This window comes from Cariama cristata, unplaced genomic scaffold (genome assembly GCF_000690535.1).
Source record: "Cariama cristata isolate BGI_N322 unplaced genomic scaffold, ASM69053v1 scaffold32779, whole genome shotgun sequence".
Taxonomy (NCBI): domain Eukaryota; kingdom Metazoa; phylum Chordata; class Aves; order Cariamiformes; family Cariamidae; genus Cariama; species Cariama cristata.
The window spans coordinates 1-11,218 of record NW_009634608.1 but is presented as its reverse complement, the minus strand read 5'-3'; the positions used below and the strand labels follow the sequence as shown (position 1 = coordinate 11,218).

At 49.6% G+C, this 11,218-nt stretch overlaps 2 protein-coding genes across 2 annotated transcripts; one reads left to right on the top strand and one right to left on the bottom strand.

Annotated features, from left to right (window-relative positions):
• Window positions 1-61: 61 nt before the first annotated feature.
• On the top strand, window positions 62-4,557 carry LOC104167086 (neuritin-like; the record flags this gene model as incomplete). Its single annotated transcript, XM_009707220.1, has 2 exons — window positions 62-209; window positions 4,332-4,557. Coding segments are annotated over 2 exons (374 nt in total), but the record flags the coding sequence as incomplete, so codon positions are not given.
• Window positions 4,558-9,890: 5,333 nt separating this feature from the next.
• On the bottom strand, window positions 9,891-10,783 carry SYS1 (Sys1 golgi trafficking protein; the record flags this gene model as incomplete). Its single annotated transcript, XM_009707219.1, has 2 exons — window positions 9,891-10,131; window positions 10,716-10,783. Coding segments are annotated over 2 exons (309 nt in total), but the record flags the coding sequence as incomplete, so codon positions are not given.
• Window positions 10,784-11,218: the final 435 nt, after the last annotated feature.

Here is an 11,218-nt window from a genome sequence, read left to right as displayed (position 1 = left end):
GGAGGTGGGCTCTGTCCCCAAAGGTCTTGGTGCTTACGTTGACCCCCTCGGTGGCTGGCAGGACACCTGGGTGGGCTGCTGGCATCGGGCACCGCCTGTGCCAACGTTTACCAAGGCTTCTCGGACTGCATCCTCAAACTGGGGAAAAACATGGCCACGTATGAGGAGATGGATGGCATCGAGCTGCGGGGGTTGCACCGAGTCTGTGGGTGAGTATGGCCCCACGCCAGGACCCCCTGCATGTCCCACCCTTTTTTTTCCTGGAGAAGGGAGGGTTGAGGAGGGTTATCTGGTTATCTGTGGTGCACGGCCAGCATGGCTTTTTGGCATTGCCCCTGTACTGGGTGCTGCTGTCTGAACTCTTCTCCTCCTGCTGTCTTGGATGCTGGCGGTGCATGCACACACACCGATGCTCCCCACCTTGCTCCCATTTCAAACAGACCCAGTGAGCTCCCTCCATCCGTCCATCTGTCACTCAGCTTCAGCCGGAATTTGTATTTCTGGCCATTAGCAATAGCTCCAGCCCCCAGGACTCATCCTGTGACCCACTGCATGCCCTCTGTTCCCCAGGAAAATCTCCCCTGGACACCCGAGTTTCAGCCAGCGACTCGCACGGGGCTGGGCTGACCCAGGGAGCAGCCTGTGCCCGGTCTCGAGTTGGATCCCCTTGCCCAAAGCTAATCTTCTCCCTCCCTGCCAAGACCCTACATCTTCCTGGCTTGAATTTGCCCTACTCCTGGATTTCATGAGTTTGTAGCAAGTGCCCGAACCTGACAGTGTTGGGAGGATGTTAACTTTAGCAGAGTGGAAATAATAGTAAGAGTTGGGTAACGAGAGGTGGTGTTGGGCAGGTTTGGGGAAAGGTCTGCTTAAAAAGCAAACGAGCAGAAGTGGTGAGGTGGAGGGGGACAAGTGAAAGGTGGAAATAAAATATTTGGGGAGCTAAATGGAGAGGCAGCTCTATGTCCCCAGCAGTGAGTTGTGGGGAGTGAAAAGGAGGTATAAGGAAATGCAGAGAGCAATTAAGGGAAAACCCATGTGCCTTGGAAAGGTGGAAATCTGCCAGGGCAAGGCGGAGGGCTGAGTGCCCTGTGGGTCAGGCTTTCTGAGCTGCTGAAAACCACCCGGCGGGCTCGGAGGGGAAGGCATCGTCCTTAGCGATGGGGTGGAGGCTCTGGGATCTGCTCCGCGGTGCCAGCACAGCTGGATGGCAATGGATGGGGCAGCTGGGACGGGGCAGTTGGTGGAGGCAGGTCTGGCTCCCAGCAAGCTGGGACAAGGAGCTCGTGCCGCTGCCGAGGCAAGCAGAGGGTCCCCAGCCTTCCCACCTGCCCCAGCCCAAATATCTAACTTTGGTTGTTGTCAGAAGTGGAAAACACTTCCACAAAACTCTTTTGCTCAAGGAGAAAGTAAAAATAACTATCCCTCATTTTTTAAAAAATTTATTTATTTTGTCCGTGCATTCCCCTCATGCAGACGGGCAGTTGGTTGTGACATCCTCTTTATTCCCCCTTCTCCATAGGACAGCCTAGCTCAGGTTGAACAGCCTCTCTGGGACGTGGTAGAAGGCTGGGTTGAAATGGAAACTGCTGTAGTTTGGGCTGCAGTATATACTTTTTTTGAAAATGTGGCTTCTTGGTATAAGAAAACAACTGAGCATGCAGCCATTTGCTGAAACTCGTATGAAATGTGTGAGTTAAGGTTTGTTTTACAGGCTCTGGGGCACAAACCATCACAGACCAGGTCCTGGGATCTTCCCTGCTGTCAGGGCTGGGGCTCTGCACCTTCTGGGACGTGCCAGGTTCTCCTGCTGGTCCCAGTGCACGTCTTACTGGGCTTGCCGTGGCTGGAGGAAAAAGTTGACGATGTCCCAGCTTCCTGCCAGGAAATATTCTGAATTATTGGCCTTTAACCTTCAGTATTCTCTGCTGCCATCTGCTTTCCTGGTGCTGTGGTCCCCTCTCTGGCAGCGTGGGTGAGGGATGGACGCGGAGCTGGGAGCCGGCGTGGGAGCTGGTGGTTTCTCGGTGCTGCGCCAGAGCCAGCCTGGCCAAGTGGCCTGACGGCAGCCTGCCTGGCTGAGCAGATGGAGGTGGTGAAGGGTAAAACATTGGGAATTGCCATCCCAGCTGAAGGCAGAACCAGGCAGGAGCTGTCATTGCCCTCCACCTTCCCCCAGTCATGCTTTGCCCGAAGACATGAGCCAGGTTTAACTCTCACCTGGCTGAGCTGCCTGCTGCTGCTGCGGCAGCTCGGGAGCGAGCGCCGGAGGTTACCTGGGTTGGCACCAGCTTTTCTCATTATCCGAGGACATTTATTCCACCACAGTGACTAGGTTTAATGAACTCTCTCACAGCTGGCGTTCTGACGTAAGCCCCGGTAGGAAAATGAAGTATGTAGAGTTCTTGGGTCTGCACAAGGTATCATCTCCAGCACAGGGCACTTGGACAAAACCGAGCCGTTCCCTTCCCATGTGCAGGGTCCCTGCTCGGCCGGCCAGGCTGCATCTCCTTCCCGAGGGGTGGCATGTGTGCCCGGTGTCCTGGCGGGCACCGGGAAGGTGGCAGAGCAATTGCTCCTGTCCTCTAGGCAGTCCCCAGCTTGCAGGTAAATTATGGTCGGAAGGAGGTGCCCAGCCCCAGAAAATGTGGGACAGGACAGAAAAACGGAGGTGGAGGGGAGGGCAGGAGGGTGCCTTGGGGTGCGAGGTGCTGTGGGCTGGCAGAGGCTGGGGAGCCGGCTGGGACCCAGGGGGGTGCTGCCCACGGCTGGTCCCTGCCTTGCCCTGGCATTGGGTGCCAGGACACGCGTTGCTCCAAAGAAGCTGCGATGGAAAAATGCTTTTGCAAAGCTCTTTTTTCAGGTAAAAGAAAGTCTCTTTGAAAGAAATCATGGGGGGAAGGTTAGTGGCAAGCGTGGCACAGAACCTTATCTGTCCCTTGGGGAAGTTTTTGTTTTGGAGAGGAACGACTTCCAGAGGAGACGATGGCCTGTGGCATTTACTGAGACTTCTGGGCTCCTGCTGTTTTACTTTGTGGGTTGGTACCTACAAAACGGAGATCTTGCCAGTGATTTCAGCTGTGTTGGGACTTGCTGACACGCTGGTGTACATGCAGCAACCTGCCAGGCTGTAGGTGCCCTCTCCATCACAGGGCAGCACCTACAGCAGCCTTTGGGGAGTCTGGTAGGGAGTCTAATCCTCCCATACTCAGTAGCCAAAAAAAAAAAAAGTCAAAAAAATCGGGCAGGATGCCTGTTCTGGTCCTCCCCACACCACGCAGGGGGACACGGCCCAGCCTGCTACCTGCTGTCCTTCTCCCCGGGCAGCTGGAGCCCACCCCTCCGTGCTCAGCTTGACACCTGTGGGCAGGGAGCTTGTTGGAAACAGCTCAAAACCAGCTTCTTCAGAGCCACCGTGCTTCTTCACCAGAGGTAAGGAAGGAGCTCAGAGAGAGGATGAAGCCTTGGCAGGCTGGGTGCTGCTCTGGATAAACGCAGCCCAGGGTCATCCTGCATGGTGCCAGCCCCAGCGTGCTGGACCGGTGAGGTGGTGTCCACCAAGCCCCTCCTGGGAGAGTTATTGGCAGCTGTGGTTTTCAGCCCTGTTTCTGCCAGGGTTTTGCCCTGCCTGGTTTTACCTCTGGACCTGAAAACAAAAAATCCAAGTTGCCATCCACAGGAGAGGCAGCCAAGGGGGTCTTATGCGAGCAGCTCCTGGTTTATTCCCACAGGACTGTGGGTTATCTTTGCCTGTCTTGTTTTTTCCCTGGTGTTCCCCAAGACCCTCTTTCCACTGAACGTAATCTTCTCGCGCAGGGTAGTACCCAGCAGATAAAAGGAGATGTGTCTGATGAGAACACAGTGAATAACTCCTCCTGCCCCTGCCCATACCTTAGTTATAAAGCTGCGGGTGTCTGCGGGAGCTGTTGTCCTTCTCCTTGCTTTTTGCTTGCGTTTCACCTTTGACTCAGCTTGGAGAAATCTATGAATGAAACGTGCTGGGCCTTTGTTTGCACCCTGTTTTAGATACTCAGGGTGCTCAGTGCTGAAGGGAAACATTTGTTGATGGAAAATAATGGATTTTATTGACTGCCACAGAAAGGGGGAAAAAAAAAAAAGCCATGAAATAATTTCAGTGTGTTTTGAGGGTTGGAGTTTTAGCCAAGACGCTCTGGGAGACAATGGAGGGGATGAATAGTCTGGGCAACTTGCACAAAACACAGAGGTTTTTGTGCTCGAAGGGCGGGCTCGGGGCAGCAAGGCGCTGCCTGGCATCGTGGTGCAGTGCTAATGCAAAGGGACCGACGGTGTGGTGTTTCCCCCGGCTGCAGGTACTGGGATGAATTTCACACGTGTGCCCTGACGGCGCTCTGGCAGTGCCAGAAGGAAGCAGCAGCCATCTGGGAGATGCTGAGAAGGGAGACTCGAAAAATCAAATTTCAAGGCAGCTTGTTCGATCTCTGCAGCCCCAGCACGGCCCAAAGCTTTGCCTCGACCCACATTCCCAACGTTTCCATCCTCGGCATCCCTCTCATCATCACTTGGCTGAATTTATGAACTGCAGCTCTGGAAGTATCACAACAAAGGTGGTGGCAGTGTATGTCATGGCCACTTTCTGGTCGTTTTTCCAAACCTTTGAGGAATATGCTGTGTGGTGCTTAGCGAACACTTGGCTCCATCCTGCGCCTAGGAGACATGGAAGAGCTCAGCAGCATCTCCTGGTTTTGCTATTTCTCGGTAATTTGGAATAACACCTGTCCTCTTTTGCCTCAAGGCACAGGCACAGATCTGGCTGACTGCAGAATTTGGGAACTTGTAGATATGGGGCAGAGGATTGAGGGGAAAAATGATAAATTGGTTGTGAACGCTGGATTCTTTTGTGCTCTTCTATGGCTGCTGAAAGGAAACCTGTTTGCTTTGCCCTTTCCACCAGATCAACTCTCCAGGTTTTTGATTTGGGTACTGAAAACAAGATGGGCATTTTTACCCCTGATTTGTGAGGTGCAGGGGATGGTGTATGTCCTGTCAAAGGCAGAAAGGAGACCTTACTGCCCTGTGCTGGCCTTTTTTCTTTCAGGACATGGTGAAACACCTGCTGAAAAATAATCATAGGTGCATGACGTCTCTTGCACACATCTGGATTCTTGAGTAACTCCTGTGTTATGTGTAAATCCCTTTTCTAAGGAAATAGAGGGCAAAAATACTTTGGGGGGGGGGAAGTGTCAAGCTAGCAGAACAGAAAGGATTTATAGCAACTCTTTTGCTTTAAAGCTTTCCCCAAGGTACCTGTAAGCAGCTCCGTGGGTGGCAGTGTGTAATTCCAGAATATTAAAGTTTGTTGTAGAGCCTACAGCATGGTAGAAGTTATTTGTCCTGGCTCTTGTTTGACAGCACAGTGTCATCTTGTTGTCTTTGCAGCTCAGAGCGTTGTTAGTTTTGCAGCTTCAGTACAAGCATGAAAGTATTTGCGATACAGAGGTGCTTGCAAGTGATTTCTGGATGTGTTAGAAAAAACAACATTATTGGGCAGTACAAGGCAGTTCTGTGTTTTAATGATGCTGATGAAGCTCTGTGCCATGCCTGGCTACACAGAGCCATAGGAGCTGTAATTAGCGGGGTATTTCAGCCTGCTTTTTCTAGCTGTGTCACATCTTGGTTGATTCCACAGATTGTCTGGCCTCTTACCAGGGCTCTTGCTTTGTCTTCAGTAGGGGCAGGCAGCTGCTAACAGCGAAGGATAGCCCTGTGCAGAGCTGGGGAAGCTCGCAGCTCCTCGCGGTCTCGAGAAATGCTGAACAAGGACCTTGCACTGCTGGTTTGAGCGCTGCCTGCCATGGGAGCGGGCACAGCAGTAGGTATCAGCAGCCGTGAATGGATCAGGAGGTTCTGAAACGGTGTCCCAAAACCTGAAAATGTGCTTTACGGTGTGAGCAGGGGATCTGGGGCCCTGCTAGCCCCAGAGATGGCACTGGATGTGCTACAGGCATGTGGGCAGGCTTCTCCTACAGCAAAGGATCTTTTTGCCAACAGTGGTGGTGGGTCATGCCGCTCTCCTTTGCCATTCATATGTTCTTCCTCTTACCTTCCCTATGACTTAACATTCTGCTCCTGCAGCAGCAGGAGGGAATGAATAAATTGAGGCAAATTCCAAGAAATAAGTTGGGGAGCAGCAGCTGGTGTTCAGACAAGACTTCTGTGTGAAGCACCTAGGCTTTCTGCAGACAACAGAGTTGTTACTTACCTACTCAGCATTTCTCGCACAAAGCCTTATGGTAAGTAGTAGAGAAAGGGTAAACCGGAGCACTGCAAAACCTGAACCACTTGGCTGCTTTGGTTTTTCTCCTTATTCTGCTCCAACAGCAGCAAACGCTGTTTGAACCCATTCCCCCCTCCCCTATTCTGTCTTCTCCTGCCTGTGGTTTGTAGCAGGGGAAAGCTGAAGCAGGTGGGTATCGTGTACAACTACGGCTGGAGTCTTTAGGATCCAAATCCTGTACCTGCTCTTTGTTTAGCATAGATCTTGAATGCCTTTAGGAAAACAAATAAGAACAATGTGTGTCTGTCCCACAACCCTTAGCTTCTCTTTGGATTTGGCAACTTCTTCTCTGTTAAAATTTTCTACTTTTTTAATAGCTTTGGGGAAGGGGAATGTAAAAGTCTCAGCAGAGATCGCCAAGAAGTCTTCATTTTGCAAAACCATGCATGCAAATGGCTAGCTGACACTACTGCTGTCTCTGAGAAGAGCAGGTGTTGGGGCGTATCTTCCCTGGAAGCAAATCCCTCAACTATTGCACACAAAAACCAAAGGTTCATTAAGAAACAAAGACCATCTGCCACCATTCTGGTATGGAGCAGCAGATTTTTTTTTTAAAGACAAAGGTGCTCCTAAACCTGACTGAAAGCATGTGAGTGAAAATTAGGTCTCATAGTATGGGAGTGATGAGTTTCAGAGGTTCCCTCCTCAATCAATATTTCATTTTTAGCAGAACTTCCTCTATGACTAGCACAATTACAGTAGATCTCCTTTCAAAAAAAAAAAGTAACATACAGATTCAGTCTTCATAGGCAGTCAGCAGACTTTCAGAAAGCATTTCTGATCCTACAGCACACTTCATGCTGATGCGGCACAGCTTGTTAGATGTCCCGCAGCCTCAGTGTTAAATTCACATTTATCAATGATTCTTCTCATGGCCTTGCTCCGAGTTTTTCCAGATACAAGGCTGTACCCAGACTTCAGCCTCACTGCAAGGGAGGCTGCTGAAGCAGTTACAGCATACCTCATGTAGTCAGAAAGTCAGGGGGTAAGTGTTCCTTGGTCCAAAGTTTTCATCTCTGGTCTTACCGGGGAATAAAGATAGCACCTCTTTTAATAGAGTCTCACAGCAACTCTGGGATCAGCTGCCCATGCTCCTTTAAGAAATGGGACAAATGTGGCTTTCCCTCCTTGCTCTCATATCCACTGTAATTAGTCTTCTAGCTCACACTTGCCTCAAGACGGTCCCTGAAGAACACTGGGGTTCACCCTGCGCTTCGGTGTGGTGGTAAGCCTTGAATTAAACCTGCAAACTTTCCCTGTGCAGGACTGGGATGTTCTCTCTCAAGAATAGCAACAAACAGCAGGAGAGGACAAAATGACCCTGAAAGTCTTAAAATACAACTCACACCAAGCCAATGTTTGTCAGCCCTGAGGCAGAGCGAGTCTTCTGCTGTGCGCCCTGATCCGTCGCATGCATGTTCACTGCTCTTTTCTGAAGGAGATACTGGCACCTACTGGAAGACCAGTTTATATCTAGGCTGAAGGTGACTGGAAGAAAGGCAAGTATCCTTATATATGAGAAACGAGGAGATTTTAAGAAGGGATGAACTGTCTTGCTGACTGCACAGCAGAGTTGCAGGGCAAGCCCTAGGAAACGACCTCTGGGTGGCCCTCCAGCAAGCGTTGGCTCCTGCCCAGAAAAAAAAACTTGTGTAAACTTTCCTCTGAAAGACTGCTGCTGTTTGAAACTGTGCTTAAAGGGGGTTTTTGGTCAGGAAGAGGCCCTGGCGAAATCTCAGAATATCAAAAGTTCTGTCTAAACAGACAAGTTGCGCCAGGGGAGGTTCAGGCTGGGTAGTAGGAAGAATTTCTTCACTGTAAGAGTCGTTAAGCATTGGAATGGGCTCCCCAGGGAGGTGGTGGAGTCACCATCCCTGGAGGTGTTCAAAAAACGTTTAGATGTGGTGCTTCAAGACATGGTTTAGTGGGTTTAGCGGGCATGGTGGCATCGGGTATATGGTTGGACTTGATGATCTTTGAGGTCTCTTCCAACCATAATGATTCTGATTCTGTGATTCTAAACAAACGTAACTGGCAATCCCTCTCTGCAGCAGACCTGCCAAGTATTTAAAACACCAGGATGTTATCCTGCCTCAATTTATAGTACCTGAATATGAGAACAGGAACTGAAATACAGCTCCCCCAGTAACAAAAGTCAAAAGAGCAGCTTCAAAGAGTTTATCAACTTCTGCACCTCAAATCATGCCACCGCTTTTCAACAAGCTGAATTAGCAAACAATTTAGGCAAATCGGCACTTACAAATATTAGCAAAGGAAAGTTACTGCAGCAAGATGATGCACAGGAGAAAAAAAAATCTGTCTTTAGAATTGGCTTTGTCCTTGTTTGGGATTGCACAAACTGGCCATCCCTCAGTGGACAGCAGGCAGGATGCAGGTCTGCTCACCTGGGCTGTGGGATCTGCAGGAACCATCTGGGCTTTGGCCCCTTAGCAGCAAGGTATTGTCCCTGCCTGCCCACAGGTGATGTTTATTTGAAGTGCCTCTAAATGAAGGCACATCCTGTTATTTTGAGAAACAAGCAGCAGTCTCTCAGTTAACTAAACATCACTTCTAGCAGACCAGATCTGTTGCTAGACTTCTGAAGCCTGACAGGAAGACCCAGACAAGTGGGAAGAGCAGCATGCCTCCAGGACACCTTTGCAGGCTTCCCCTGGACAGCTCCAGTCTTGGGCTGAACATGTGGAGACTCTGGATTGCTGACGCTCCTCCTGAAGCACAGATTATGCTGGCTGACTTCCCGAGACAGCACGCACTGATGCCTTCATTTCAGAGCAGAGGTATGAAATATTTATTGTAGGAAATTTTATGCGTCCCAGACAGTGGGCATCCCACAGCCCCAGGTTCTCTGGCCATATCCTTCTGTTGCCATGATACAGCCACTCATGGTATTTCTTAAAGTGCTCAGCTTCCCAGGAAAACCATAACACGCTCGCAGCAACATATTTTTATTATTACAAAAGATTTCTTCAGCAATCTGCTGTCTGACATCTCTATGTATTAAACATGGAAACAGCAAACAAAACCATCTAACGTTATAGGTTATTTAGGATCTCAGCTGGTGATTCAGGTAAGTACAACTATTTTCTTTCTCCCCATCCGTTTGCTCCTTGACTTTTTTGCCCAACCAAAGCCCAAACAAGTTACAGATTGGAAGCAGCAGCTCCCAGCCCCACTGCTCACTGTGCCAGCTCCCACAAGAAGAGCTGACCAGTGCATTACCCATACAGGGCACCCTTGCATTTGTTAAATTCCAGATGCCTCCTCATGCATCAAGTTTTGCTACATGGCTTTTAACAGTCTCGTGAGGGAAGAGTTTAAGACCACACTCGCCATACAGTCATATTAAATGCTCTGTGTTAACAAAATAAAAATTTCCTCCCCCGTCGTTGGCTGATGCCAGAAGAGATGCTCACACTCATGCAGTCATCAAGGTCCAAAAAAAAAAAAAAGTCTAAACAGACCTGCTGTGCTTCTTCAGTGATGATTCTCAGGCATTAGATGCAATTGTGCTGAAAACAATGACATAATGCAGCATGTTGTTGCCAGAGTGAGTCTATACATTGGATTTGGGGGCAGAATTGAGGGGGATTTCTCTGAGTTCTATCCTCATGCAGAGGTATTCCCCGATCGCAGCCATCAGCGCGGTGCACACGATATGCACCAGCCACCATGTCAGGGTCGAGGGAAAGTGTGAATTATAAATCCAGCAGCCCAGAAGGTGGAAGAAGTGAACTGTAACTGTGAAATCCAGGCACTGCTTCCCTCGGCGGATGAAGTACAGCAAGCCCAGAGCGCTGCAAAATGAAGAGAGAGATTAATAAACAAGCTGTGCCATGCCTATGGAAAAGGGGATATAGCAAGAGCTACCAGCAGTTGTCAGTGCTGATTATTTAGCTCTTTTCTTAAATGTTTTAAGGATAGGTTCTTTTTTACCTCTCTCCCGGCTGCTGCAGCAAGACTTAAATGCTTACAGCTTTTTAATTATATGATGACAGGGAAACGAGCTTTTAGTGCAGAGAACCATGCCAGGAATTTTTAAACTATCTCCCCCAGTAATGTTTGCCCAGTGGCACAGGCAAAATACATTCTTATTTACAGATCAGTGTTTGCTGAGATCTGTTGATTCTAACTTTCAGTAAAATCTCTCACAGAAACAAATCTCATTCCCAGCTGGGAAACTGAGACAGTGAAATGACTTCTCCAGGCTCTACAAAGTCAAGAGTCAGCAGTTCCCAACTGCCCTCAGCCGACATGCTCAACCAGACACAGGGCTCCTGGGAGATGTTTTGAGAGAGACAGTACATCACCCTGAATTCTCTTAAAAGTTTGATGTCAAGAAAGAACGAGACACAAGTGCTCCAGCTAGTTGCCAACTTACCAGGTGAGCGCATTGAGGATGAAAGCCATCATGGAGAGCCTCCCTGGTGGCGTTGAGAAGCCTAAAATCTACACAGCACTATTAGTAGGAAACCATGGCACAAGTCACATCCCACAGCATGTAATCTCCTCCCGTGGCCCAGCCGCATTGGCACAGCCCTGTGCTCATAATGATCTATAAGAGGAGCCTGAACAGTTATGGCAGTGCTTCTAAGAGATCTGTCTCTCTCTCCGGGTGTACCTATAGAAAAGGGACAGGTCTGTTTCTGTACTGAGGGGTAGCACCTAAACAGGGTGTGGAGTGTGTGTATGTGTGTCTGTACTGGGGTTACACATACGGGGGGAGTTATCTTTATAGTGGGGGTACCTATGTAAGGTGTCTGTGTGTGTACCACTTACACAGCAAGGTGCTGTCTCCATACCGGGGGCAGTACCTATTCAAAGGGAGGGGTCTGCCTCCATGCTGGGGGCACCTACACAGCGGGGCTGTTTTCATATTGGGGG